The sequence below is a fragment of the Helianthus annuus genome, chromosome 14, assembly GCF_002127325.2.
Source record: "Helianthus annuus cultivar XRQ/B chromosome 14, HanXRQr2.0-SUNRISE, whole genome shotgun sequence".
Taxonomy (NCBI): Eukaryota; Viridiplantae; Streptophyta; class Magnoliopsida; order Asterales; family Asteraceae; genus Helianthus; species Helianthus annuus.
Window position 1 is genome coordinate 146,970,094 of NC_035446.2, and position 14,250 is coordinate 146,984,343.

A 14,250-nucleotide genomic window follows, 5' to 3' on the forward strand; every position below is an offset into this window, starting at 1 on the left:
CACTGTTCACTCGAGACCGTGGTCTCGAGTCGGGTCTCGGGTTTGGTTCACATATATATAACATTTATATATATATACACACACATAAGTAAATCGGCACATAACACATAATAACAAATAGTTTTTCATATATTTTTACTGTTAGTCGATTACGTACACGTTTGTTACATCGAAAGGTTATCCGGAAAGGTCCGAGGTGTCACAATAGTATAGTATAATTATGGGTAAATAAGTCATTTCACATCCATTTAACTGGGAAAACTAATCTCCATCCAATATAGGGACCATCCGAGTAAAAAAAAGCAAACCACAAGGAACACACCTGTAATTTCCAAAAGTTGGGGACTATAGGTGTTATTTTACCAAACCACATGGAGCATCCGGGCATTTTACTCTTATATTTATATACTTTGTTATAGACCCGCGTATTACACGGATTGTATGTGTGTATATATATATATAAAATTTATAAATTATAAATATATCACAGGACTGAAAGTACATTTTCACATATGATAACTGAAACGGTCAATTAGAGTCGTATGTTATCGGAAAGATTCAACTGATTAACATCATTTTTAAAAAAAGCAAAAAAGTGAAATTACGGAATGTGTTAAAGTATTTAAATGATTAAAATGTTCTTAATCGTTTTATGAAAAAGAAATCTTATATCATACTTTTGATAATATGTTTTCGCTACTCATAAACAGTACATCAAACATTACAAAATGTGTGTGTATAGAATGCACAAAAGGTATTGAAACATTGGCCTAACATGACTTAAATCCTTTTGACCTATAAAAAAATCAACCATTTTGACATAAACCCGTTACAACCTGAAAAGAATGATAAATAAGATTCGAACACTTTCATTAAAAAAGAAACAAAAATACTATTACAAATATGATTAATTTAAGTACTTCATAATATTCACCTTAAGCATAAATTATTGTCAAATACAAGAATAAGTCAGAAACCACAACTAATATGTGAAATATGAAAATTATAAATATAAAAAACTCAAGCATAATTATTATTTTATTAAGTATGAATATCATAGGTTTTGAAATTATAGATAACCGTCATTAAAAAAAAAGTTGAAGTATTCTTTTAATAAAAACTTAAAGTATTTTTTTTAATTATCAATCTTGAATTTTAATTGATATTAATATTAATAGCATAATATTATTAATAATCATTAATTAGAATTAGATAGCTCTTAGAAAAAGGAATATCGCGATTGAGGACACCTCGTGCCCTTTCTGCGGTTCAGTCGACGAGTCCCTCGAGCATTCGTTTATATCCTGTAATACCACCGCTATTGTGTGGCACGGTGTGTTAACATAGTGTAAGATTCCGAATATCTATGCTTTCTCCATTTCGGATCTTCTTAGCATCTTTAAGAACCTGAGACTGTCGGAGAAAAAGAAAGAAGCGGTCCAAGGCATAAGACCATGTGTAGTGGGGCATTATAGGGCATTATAGGGCAAAAAAAAACGTCCCATTCCCCATTACATAGGGCATTATTTTTGAAAAAAAATTGGTGGGGCATTATATATAAAACGCCTAACATGGTTTGTGAAATGGTTGAGTGGGTTTGACCCACCAATGAGAAAATAGTTTGCTTTTTTTTTTTTTTGTTTAATGATTGGAAGTGGCATTATTAGGCATTATTCTCACTACGCCACTTTTGCAATAACGCCCCATGCTGACTGAACTGCCACGTGTCGAATAATGCCCCATGGTGGGGGCATTATTTTGTTTAACCACTACACATGGTCTAATAATGATCACGTGTCGGAGCCTTTGGCGAGCTAGAATTAGATATCTAAGTTTATATATAGTAATCTAATTAATATATATTTATATCGTAACCAATTAGATTACTATATATAAACTTAGATAATGAGAGAGTTTTTTATTAGAACATTATAAAGCATATCGTAATCTAATGTAAAGGTAAAACTTATAAATGTTTAAAACGTGGATAGTTTAACGTAAACATTATAAATGTTCAAAACGTGATTACAAAATAAGATGTCAAATGATTAGAAAACCAAAATTTAAAAACCTATAGTTTTAGTTTTAATTCTTTAGTACTGGAAGTTTAATGCAATAATTTTTAAATTATTTATATGTAGAGTTAATTACACAAATGTTATTAACCAAATTATTATTATGTTTAACGTGATTACAAAATAAGATGTCAAATGATTAAGTTTTAGTTTTAATTCTTTAGTACTGGAAGGTTAATGCAATAATTTTTAAATTAGTTAATGTAGAGTAAATTACACAAATGTTATTAACCAAATTATTATTATGTTTTAAAACGATTTATTAGATATACAACGTAAACCAAGACCATGTGAGTAATTAAATCGTAATTACAAAAGTAATAATATAAAATGATACACAACTGTCCCAACGATAAAAACAATAATTTCTACTTTATAATCATACGTCCTTTTCCTCTTTCTATTCACCCCTTCATCGTTCTCAACTTCTCATTGCTTTTTTTTTATATCTTTATTATATATATATTCTGTTCACAAAAACAGAGAGCTTCCAGTTCCCAGTATTTTCATTGATAATTCTTTACTTTTCAAACCATTGGGCTACAAAATCCTAAACCTAGATAAACGTGTATGCTTTTAATTCGACATATTTACCTAACTTTACATCTAAATCCAACCCCACAACAAAAAAAGATCATTATCTGTTTCCTCAGCTGTTAGTCTCTTCTTTTTTTTTCTTCATATGCTTTATTCTGTAAAAGACAAAAACAGAGTAAATGGAGAAGCTATTCACAGTGGCCTATCTTTCAGAACTGTTTGTGGGTGCACAGGATGACATTGCAGAGCAGATTGAGTTGATTTGGGGTCATATCAAGGTGTTGTTAGTGGTTCCATTTCTGAGAATTTTTATGTATATCAATCTGGTGATGTCGATCATGTTGTTCACAGAAATGGTTTACATGGCTGTTGTGGTTGCGTTTAACACATTGTTTGGTAAAAAACCAGAACAACGTTACAAATTTGAACCATTCGAAGATGATGCTGAGCTGGGTAGCTCTGTTTATCCTCTGGTTCTTGTTCAAGTTCCAATGTACAATGAGAAAGAGGTTTTTTTTTTTTTTAATTTTTTTCTTATTTTCATCATTGTTCTGTTTTTGTTTTTTGTTTTGGCTTTTAGTGTTTTTTAAATGATTTTTGTAAACAGGTTTATAAGCTTTCTATTGGAGCTGCATGTGGGCTTTCATGGCCTTCTGACCGTATAGTGATTCAAGTGCTTGATGATTCAACAGATCCATTGATCAAGGTTGGTAAATTTTGCAATTTAGAGTAGCAACTTATGTTATTTTAAGAAAGGAAAAAGTACACTTTTAAGTATTTAATGAAGCTTTTATATATCTTTATGATAGAGGGTTGAATTAATGATAAATATTAAATGTATTGTAGGGTATGGTGGAAATGGAGTGTGAGAGTTGGGCCAGCAAAGGAATAAACATACACTATCAAGTTAGGGACAACCGAAAGGGATACAAAGCCGGGGCCCTTAAAGAAGGGCTAAAGCATGACTACGCCAAACAGTGTGAGTATGTGGTAATCTTTGACGCTGATTTTCAACCGGAACCTGATTTTCTTACTCAAACTGTCCCGTATCTTCATCATAACTCTGAACTTGGTCTCGTTCAAGGTCGTTGGAAATTCGGTAAAACTATAACTCTAAAACTCATTTCAAACTTGTTTTATTTTATTATTAATTTCAATACACAATATAGGATTCTTAAATATAAATGATGATTTTTTTGTGGATATTAGTAAGTAGAAAATGTCCAAAAACACTTGGTGTAATTATTATAAAGAAAAGGTGAGGAACCCACGTTTGAAGGCCCATATTTTTTGTTTTAGATTCTAGTAAGTGGGGCATTGGTTTAATTCACTATTTTTTTCGAAAAAAAAAATTATTTCAATATTGATTGTTAGCGTGTACCCCAATTGGTGGAACATTTTTTAAATTAAATTTTATCTTATTATAAAAGACAAAGTGCGTTGAATAAACTAGAAAATGAATATATTATCTTAGTAGATATTGTGCCATAATATATAGGGAGCAACGACAAATATTTGATCAAGAAGGAAAGCATCTTTAGTTTAGAATACCCACTCAAACCACGTGAGTTGCGAGTAAGTCTTGAAATAGACAATACTGTGAAGGGCCCGAGAACCCACTATCTTAATTATCCTGTAAGTTAATTTTGAAAGGAAAATCAACAGGGTTAGAGCGTGTTTTGGTAAAATTATTGGCGTGTCCTTTAATCACTTTGTTTCCTTGTTTCCCTAACACTAATCGAGAATCAATAGCGTAAATATGAATGTTTAAACCAACCCATGAACAATGTCAGAGGGTATATTGGTAAAATTGTTGGCGTGTCCTTTAACCACTTCGTTTCCTTGTTTTCTAACTTAAAAAGTAAATAATACAAAGTCAGGTAAACTGATATGTTTTATGGTGGTTTAACTATTAATATGCAGTGAATTCAAATGATTGCCTAATGACAAGACTGCAAGAGATGTCACTTAACTACCATTTCAAAGTGGAGCAAGAATATGGTTCCATTACTTTCGCATTCTTTGGATTCAATGGTAACCAAACTCCTACTTAAAAGGCCGAGTAGGGCCCGTTATTTTATTGTAGTTTTAAGTTGATTAATTGTTAGCTTGTTACATAATTCACCATTCAAGGTTGTCTATGTACGTTGCACACATTTTAGACATTAGTTGGTTGTAAAATTGCGGTTGGAGACGTTAATAACATAAATTGTATTTAAGTGCAATTTCTTTTAATTGAACCTAAACTGAAGTGGTGTTCTATATATATATATATATATATATATATATATATATATATATATATATATATATATATATATATATATATATATATATATATATATATATATATATATATATAGGATAAGGATCATTACAGAACACTAAATATTGCGAGAACAAAAAGAACAACTCTAAATCACTAAATTTTAGGATTTAAAATTCATATTTCTTAAATTTTATGTTTCTTACATTCATATGTGAATTATATATACATAAAAAAATCATATATTTTTCACTACACATAGTCTACATACATGTAGGTAATTTAGCCTACACATAACCTACATGTGTGTAGGTTATTTAAAAACTGAAAAATTTTCATATTTTATTTTAAATTCTAGTGTGAGAAACAATAAATCTTACATTTATAACATTTTCATTTACTTTTTAGGTTTTTAGGATTGAAAAAATGAGTGATTCATTTTGTTCTGCGTGTTCTTGCAATATTTAGTGTTCTGCATAGAACCTTCTCCTATATATATATATATATATATATATATATATATATTTGAAAGGCAAATTTCTTTTATTCCGTTAGGGACTGCTGGAGTTTGGCGGATGGCTGCACTTGACGAGGCTGGGGGATGGAAGGACCGCACCACAGTAGAAGATATGGATTTAGCGGTCCGAGCAAGTCTTAAAGGATGGAAATTCTTATACCTTGGTTCACTAAAGGTAAAATGCCATAATTTTCATGAGCAAAAAAAGCTAGTAACTAAAGGAAATTTGAATGTTTTCTAATTTGTAGTTTGATGTATAGGTAAAAAATGAACTGCCAAGTGTATTTACAGCCTATCGTTACCAGCAACATCGTTGGTCTTGTGGTCCAGCTAACCTCTTTAGAAAAATGTTTTGCGAGATAATGAGAAATCAGGTACAATTTTAAATGCCATTTTCTTTTTTACCATGTTCAATTAGTGGATGTACATTGTTGTAATTTTTTTTGCGTTGTTGTCTAGAAAGTGACATGGTGGAAGAAGCTATATGTTTTGTACAGTTTCTTCTTTGTAAGAAAGATCGTATCTCATATTGTCACATTCACACTCTATTGTGTTGTGTTTCCTGCAACTATATTAATACCAGAAGTCATGATTCCAAGGTGGTTTACAGTATATATAGGAACCATGATCACGCTTCTATGTGCAGTTGGAACTCCCAGGTTTTTTGTGCTCAATCATTCCTAGCTTGCCCTTTTACTAGATAATGATTAATGTTCTGACTTTCTATTTCTTTTATAGGTCTTTCTATTTGGTGGTGTTTTGGGTTCTCTTTGAGAATGTCATGTCCCTCCATCGAGCTAAGGCCACATTCATCGGACTTTTTGAGACTCAAAGAGTAAATGAATGGGTTGTCACAGAGAAGCATGGAGATGCTTCTAAGGTTAAGGCAACACCACAACAAAGTCTATCTTGGTTTAGAATAGGTGAAAGGTACGTTTTACTTTAACTCATAGGAATATACTTTCATATTTATATGTATGTAACCTAAATATTCAGTGTGTACCTAGGACAGAATTCATATGCTAGAGCTTTGTGTGGGGATTGTCCTCTTTGGATGCGCTTGCTACGATCTTGCATACGGGAAGTATCACTACTATATATACCTTTATCTTCAAGCTATAGCCTTCATCATAATGGGTTGCGGTTATATTGGCACTGAGGTCTCAAGCTCTTAGCAGGCAATGTTCTTTGATTCCTTCGTTACTTTTCAATTGCACGATTGAATCATTAGCTACACCATACAAACATTGCTAGAGAACATCCAACTTTCTTTTGTGTGTTTCCAAGAAAAACGAAAATGGAAATGACACAATATTCAACCCAAAGAAGAAATGAACATGATGATATAGAAAGAAGAATTTATTGGGTGTAGGCGCATATATACAATGCCATACACGTAAGATTACATTATTTAAAATATTATCATATTCATGTATGCTTTCTTTGTAATTTTTGATTTGAATAGGATCCTTCATTGTAATTCTTTGGTTCGAGTAATAAAAGAGATAATCTCGTGTTACTCATGTTCCTTTTCACTTTCCTTTCTTTAATATTCGCCGAAAAATTAAAGTGGCGTATTATGATCATGATATGATCCTAGCGTCACAAAAGCAATGGCTGACTCACAATGCATTATACAGATTTGGGGAAAAAAGTATGTGGCTTTAGGAGTGTCTTTTTGTTGCTATTGCTTTGTTATATATTAAAAGTGTCGCATACATTTTGATCACATGTGATGTTACAGTTACTTCCAGTAAATTAATGTTTATTTTAAAATCCAAAATGGATTTAAATTAGTGTTAGGTAGGGTTGTTCACAAGTTGAACTGAATCGATCGAATCTTTGCTATACTCGGTTCGTTTACAAACCGAATCGAATCGAACTGAGCTAAAGTCGAGCGAGTGTCTTTCGAGCCAACATTTTTCGAACGAACATTGAGCAAGTATCGAGCGTCGTAGAACAAAAAAGGAAAGTGACGATAAGGGTGCAAGTTATTAGAATAAAGTGTAGTTTTCGTCCCAGAGGTTTCGTCCAATTAGAAATAAGTATCTAATACTAATAAAAGAGTCTACTTAATGCCACATGGCATTCTCATACTAATAAAAGAGTTTACATAATGCCACATGGCATTATTCTATCTTTCAATTCACTAATATTATTATTATATATTAATTAATTAATACAAAACAATGAAAAACTCCTTAACAACTTAATACTAATAAATGTTTTTATTGTCTACTTAAATAGTGATCATTTACTTTTCAATTATCTAAAATATATAATTAGTTATTAGTAATAATTCTACTTATAATAAACAATTTCAAATAATGTTAATGTGACAACACATTCTTATTCTTTAAAAGGATTTTTTACTATATGTTTAAAACATCTATTAAATAAATTATTATTTTATATTATAATAATAAAAATGGTAAACAATAGGTTAGTCTAATACTTGAAAACCGGTTTACTTCCATGTTTTAAAAACACTTTTATTGTTATTAGACTCGTGTAATACACGGGTTTAAGGATAGAATATCTTCATAATAATTTTGATGCAAGTCTATACTCATCGGATGTCCTAAATAGAGTTATATTGATCTAAAGAATAGTTTATGTAATGGAACTCTACTACAGGTCCTATCACTGGGTGTTCAGGTTATTGAGACACTCATATTATCCGGAAGTAATACTGGCACTTAATGTTTATCCCTTGATTTCGTTTAATACTGCCAAACAGAAGGATACGTATTGAAAAGAAGACAGTTTCCTATCGCCCTATGTTTTGCCATGACGATAAATAAAAGTACAAGACAATTTCTATGTAAAATTGGTTTGTTTCTAAAAGAATCGGTTTTTACGCATGACCAACTCGTGCGTCATCTATGGTAAAAAAAATTCACTTATATAAATTTTTGAAGACAACATAAAATTAAATAAGTTATAATTTTATATCCTTAAACCCGTGTAGTACACGGGTCTAATAATCTAGTAATATTAATAAATAATAAGGAATACAAAAACACTCAACTTGTTCTATCGAGATTAATTGAGCGGGAAGATAAATTGTCAACCGATTGAAGTAGACCTTTGTTCTATCGGAAGTTTGAAATTGAATGAACCGATTCAAGCAAAACCCTGGCTAGTTGGCGTCCTTGCGAGTGATAATGGAGAAATTGAATAATGATGACCAATGGGGAGTTTTTATTAGGATCTTCTACTTCTGAATCGAATGGCAAGCTGAGACTTGAGTATTGATCGACGACGCTTCACATGTCAGTATATGAAATTTTGACTCAGTTACTCAAATGGTAATTGAAATATTAGACAATGAACTATTGGTGTTGAACTTCAATTCTAATTACTTGAATGAATTCTATTTGGATCTTGGACCAAATATTGGTAATGTGGGCCGCTAGCCATTTCATTAAAAATGATACATACATACACGCACACATATATAAATATATTAAAAAATAAATCGAGCAAACAGAGCTTAACCGAACCGAACTGAGCAGACATTTGCTCGTGCCTGGTTCATTTACAAACCGAACCGATCTGAACATAGAGGTTTTTCAATCAAGCTGAATCGAGCGAGCAAATTTCAAGCATTTTTCGAGCGAACATCGAACGAGCCTCGGGCATCAAGCAATTTGAACAGCCCTAGTCTTAGATAATAAAAATTGGATTTTCAAAATATATATAAGGTCTTTATTTCATGGAATAGCGATGCTTTAATGATTGACTTGCTAATTGTGAAAAAAAATAGATGGTTACGTAAAGAATTATAATCTGCGTCTGGATTTTAAAATACGCAATATATCATGAATAACTGTTGTAAAATGGCCATAAACTTCTATGATCGTTCAATATTATGTTTTATATTATGAGTAATTAGTTTATGATTAAAAAACAAACAAGCCTACTTATTAAAAAACAGTTTTAAATCTTAATAGGACATTTATTAAAAGGTATTTACCTTCCACTAACTTCTTGTACGTCATCACGAGATTTGTTCAGATTCTCGAACTTATATAATAAAGTTATCTTATTATTGGGTTATACTTTTTGCATAATTTTATAATGTTAATTAAGAATTCAGATAATTTTATTTATATGTAAAGTTTATATAGTCTTATAAAGATATGCTAATAAAACATCAAAAAAAAAATTACTGCAACATATGAATGCCCTGGCTTTCTGTCTCTTTTATAGTTCTATTCGAATGAGTCATCACCTAGAAGCATAAAAGTGCTTATAAGGTTAAATGGCAACACTACAAAGTCAATCTCAGTTTAAAATAGATGAATGGTACATTTTCCTTTAACAAATACTAAGTGGGTGGATTACACACAAAATATACTCTTATGCAAGAGCTTTGCATGCAATTTGTCCTCTTTGTACGTGATTGCCACGATCTTGGATACAGGAACAAGGGCAACTCACTTTTTGGGCGTCTACAGCAAATTGAAAAAAAAAATGAGGCCTTTTTCATTAAAAAGAAAGTTATAATCAACAATAAGCTGGTTAACATGTTGGACTTGGGTATCATGAAGAGATGCTTCAAGCGAGGTCAAAACAGATGAAAATTTTATTGTACAAAATATATATAAATATATATAGATAGGGGTAGGTTCATTTGAGAAGAAAAAGAACAAAGGGTACAATTATAAAACATTAAATATTTTTTCATCTATCTCATTTATTATCATCTTTGACTAATTAATTAGTCATAGAAACTATCATCCTTCACACTAATTTTTTTAACTACACACATCAAAAGTTACTCTATACCTTTCGAAATTTACCCTACACATGTTGAAATTTATCATACACAACTCATAATTTATCATATACACATTGTAATTTATCTTACACTCTAAATTATTTTATTTTTTTATTTTTTGAAAAATATCTATTTTGAGGATAAGTCACAAATTTTAATGCAGTTAGCTATTAAAGAGAAATACTACTAATTAATGATCTTTGTAGGTTTACCATATTACCCTTATAGTAACATTAAATACTTATATTCAATGAAGTAAAATGAAGAATTCTTATTGGTAAAAATTTCTTCTTTTTTCTTCTTACAAAAAGTTTATTCTCATTTGAACTCTCCACTATATAGATATACACATATATATAGATGAAGTATAGGAAGAAAACCCATCTGAGTTGAAAAAACTTAAGAAACCCCTATGAAACATTTTTATTTTTTTTTTTCTAAAAAAATAGGGAAGGTAAGATAAATACATTTGAAAATTTTTATAAAACAAATGTAAAAAGCGCCGACTAGTTTTTTTTAATGTTCAAAAGTTGTATGTTACATTTTTTTACATGTATATTATGTCACATGAAATTTTTAACTTTTAAAAAAAACTACTCAGCACTTTTTTTTTCAAAATGTTCAAATATATGTATATTACATTCCCTATTTTTTAGAAAAAAGAAATAAAATGTTACATAGAGTTTTTACAAAGGTTTTTTGAGTTTTTTCAACTCAAGTGAGTTTTCGTTTTATTCTTGAGCAACCGGTGAACACTTTTAAAAATTCAACTTAACATGTTAAAAATCAATTTTTTCTAAATTTTTTCGGCGCTTTTCATTATAAATACATGTAGAAACATTTTTAATAAAAAACTAAAAAGTATTTTAAAAAAAATGCTTAAAAAATATATCTTATAAAATTAACTTAACATGTTAAAAATATATTTTTTTAATTTTTTTCAGCGCTTTTTCTTAAAAAAAATGGGTAGAAATTATTTCAATAAAAAAATCATTTTTGTAAAAAAAAATAGGCCTTTTTTTAACTGTTTTTTTTATATTTTTAGTTTTTGATTTTTTTATTAAAATGCTCATGAGTATTTATAAAGAAAAGCGCCGAAAAAAATTAAAAAAAAAAAGATTTTTAACATGTTAAGTTAAATTGTTAAGAGTGTTATCCGATTCTCCACTTTTTAGTGTTTTCCAATGAATCTTACACAGTATATATATACACACAAATCTGAAATATCATGAGGATGTCAACAAATGGAGTAGCTACTATTTAATTTACTTGTCATGAATCTTCTTGACTGTGTCTATTTGTTGTTTATGAAGATGGTTCAATTTTTACGAGAAACACAAAAAAGTATCTTCTGATCACCAAGAAAACTAAAAAGTATTTATCATTAGCAGTTTGGATAACCAATTCGAAACGCTCCCAACCGTTTATCTATTGAAATTTGCAGTTTTGCCAATGCGTGGGAAATCTAATTCTAGTTTTAGCCGATTGAATTAGATTTGACAAGCATAATTTTCAGGGTGTGCGAACAAGAGGTTCAAACAAAATTTCAAAGAGTGCGATCGGGATTATACCCTATAAAATACATTAAAAGTTTTCTTTAAGGGGGGGACGCACGTCCACCCAACCCCTCACTTGGGTCTGCCCCAGCCAATTTTTCATGAAGATGAACAACTGGTTTATGCCCCTTGGCAACTGTATTAATATAAAAGCATTCAAAATTATAGTCTCGTTGAACTTAGACTAAATTGCAGAAATCAACCTTTATGTTATACCCAAACTACACTTTTTATCTTTCACTATGAAATCGACAAAAACCAACCTTTATATTCATATTTTGCTACAAAGTATAACCTTTAACACAAACGATATTAGTTTTCTTGGTTAACTGCCCTCACATGCATTGCATGTGAGGGTATTACTGTCATTTCCCATTTGTTTTTAATGAATTTTTATTATATAAACTCTAAATCCAAAATGCAGGTTGTCTTCCCCAATTTTCTTCCCTCAAACCCAAATTGTCCAGCACCACTCCTCCTGACCAACCCCGACTCTCTCTTATGCGGCTCGCTAATCGTCGGATTTTATGCGGCTCACTAATCGGCAGTTTCAGGTGGTTCTCTTTCTCATTAATTGCTAGTTACTCTCATTATCTTCTTCAACAACATTGGTGACGGCAGTTTAAAGTTTTATCAGTTGCGGTGGTTTCAGGGGAGCTACGGTGGCCGGCGTGAATCCACTTCAGCTTCAAACTTATGGATGAAACGGAGTATGGTGCTATTTATGGATGAAACAGAGTATTGTGCTTCAAACTTTTGACACATTGATGATTAATGGGTGATATTAATTTGCACGAAATTGGGGAAATTTATTGAAAATCAAGTTCAGAGATGGAGTTATGAGATATGGTTGATGAGCCAGATGGGTTTTTCTCCGATTAGATGACGTCATCGTATTCATCGGATCACGTCTTCATTCAAAAGATGATTTTAGGAAATTTGGGTTTGTGGGAAGAAAATTGGGGAAGACAACCTGTATTTTGGATTTAGGGTTTATATAATAAAAACTCACTAAAAACAAATGGGAAATGATAGTAATACCCTCACAGGCAATGCATGTGAGGCAGTTAACCAAGAAAACTAACATCGTTTGTGTTAAAGGTTATACTTTGTAGCAAAACATGAATATAAAGGTTGGTTTTGCCGATTTCACAGTGAAAGGTACGAAGTGTTGTTTGGGTATAACATAAAGGCTTATTTCTGCAATTTAGTCTTGAACTTAAGGAAGTAAAACCAAATCCAGTGTAGATAAGCCCTACATGTATCAGGGATTACCAACACCACACGTAATCGACTTCAATACATGGTTTGATGGTAAGGTGTTTCGCCTCTATCCAAAATCTGGAAGGTTTAAATCCTGCAAAGTGCAGGTATAGGAGTAGTTAGTGTAAGTTAGTTTGCTATTAATGAAAATCAGCTTCAATTCATCATAAAGACACGATACAAAATTGAAACAACATTAAAAGTTGAAGAAGCAAATACATGGATCTGGATATTCAATTCCATAGCATAGGATTTTGAAGGCTTTAGGAATGATTGCACTGATCTAGTCAGCAAAACCAAGCGTCGTTAGCCTCGCTACGGGAAGGGAATTCACCCTGTGACCACCATCTGGCGTAAGAATAAGTATTTGTTTATTATCGGGACAATAAGTATGTAAGAGAGAGAGAGAGAGAGAGAGTTGAGAGAGTAAATGACATGAATTGTGTAAGATCATGTATACTAGATGTTGTTGGTTGTCACTGTCACGGTAACCATATCGATGATTATATCTCTACTCCGATTGGTGGTTATGTAAACATACACTCTACACAGTTTGCCACATGAGCAAATCACTCTTTGTGGTCCCAGCACAATCTAGATCGCAAGAGCTGGATCCAGAGGACTAAACTCAACCCGAGAGAATGGGTTTAGACGTTTAGTACCTATCTCTACAAAAACTACGCAAATTCACACTAACATGGTACTCATAAACGATTTTTTAACATATCATTTACAAAATAAGAATGCCCTAATTAAATGCACGCGTCATTAGTTCATAATCACAGCTCAACTGATACAAAAAAAAATATAGAGTAAATTATAAAACTCGTCCTTTATGTTGACACCAGATTGCAAAGTGTGTCCTTTGTCTTCAAAAAGTACAAAAAATGTATTCGATGTTTGCAAACCCTTGCACATTATGTCCTTTAGCCCTAACTCTGTTATTTTTCATGGTTAAATCAGACCAAGTGTACCCCACATGAGGGTATTTTGGACATTTTATTACCCCTTCCCCCTTTTTTGTCACCTAACTGCCACCATCATCTCCACCACCCACCATCAACTCCCCAACCACAACCACATCATTCCAATAGGAGTTTATGGCTAAAAACAAGGAACCAACAAAACAATTGCATACCAAATCAAACTATTATATCTATAATTTTTATTTCTTATCATTTCAAAACAACATAACAACTTTCCAAACATAAACGTGCTATTTAATTTCGGTTATTTCAAATCGTATCTGA

The 14,250-nt window shown here is 31.3% G+C and overlaps 1 protein-coding gene across 5 annotated transcripts; it reads left to right on the forward strand.

Annotated features, from left to right (window-relative positions):
• The first annotated feature begins 2,500 nt into the window (after nucleotides 1-2,500).
• On the forward strand, nucleotides 2,501-6,918 carry LOC110904219 (glucomannan 4-beta-mannosyltransferase 9). Of its 5 annotated transcripts, XM_022150049.2 has the most exons (10): nucleotides 2,506-2,890; nucleotides 2,964-3,121; nucleotides 3,220-3,318; nucleotides 3,459-3,711; nucleotides 4,536-4,646; nucleotides 5,434-5,570; nucleotides 5,656-5,769; nucleotides 5,855-6,054; nucleotides 6,134-6,325; nucleotides 6,408-6,741. In XM_022150049.2, the coding sequence occupies exons 2-10, from the start codon at nucleotides 2,966-2,968 to the stop codon at nucleotides 6,568-6,570; spliced, it is 1,425 nt and encodes a 474-aa protein (XP_022005741.1). In that variant the 5' UTR covers nucleotides 2,506-2,890; nucleotides 2,964-2,965; the 3' UTR covers nucleotides 6,571-6,741. The 5 variants fall into 5 exon arrangements, with proteins under 5 accessions (XP_022005739.1, XP_022005740.1, XP_035839248.1 ...); XM_022150047.2 differs by having other exon boundaries at nucleotides 2,501-3,121; nucleotides 6,392-6,918; XM_022150048.2 differs by having other exon boundaries at nucleotides 2,501-3,121; nucleotides 6,403-6,918.
• Nucleotides 6,919-14,250: the final 7,332 nt, after the last annotated feature.

What these genes read in the sequence shown, in the direction of transcription:
- LOC110904219 (XM_022150047.2), top strand. Translation starts at nt 2,792, where the DNA reads ATGGAGAAGCTATTCACAGTGGCCTATCTTTCAGAACTGTTTGTGGGT. An exon ending in CGCATTCTTTGGATTCAATG is followed by an intron (nt 4,647 to 5,433) that starts GTAACCAAACTC and finishes TTATTCCGTTAG; the next exon opens with GGACTGCTGGAGTTTGGCGG. An exon ending in TGGTTTAGAATAGGTGAAAG is followed by an intron (nt 6,326 to 6,391) that starts GTACGTTTTACT and finishes CTAAATATTCAG; the next exon opens with TGTGTACCTAGGACAGAATT.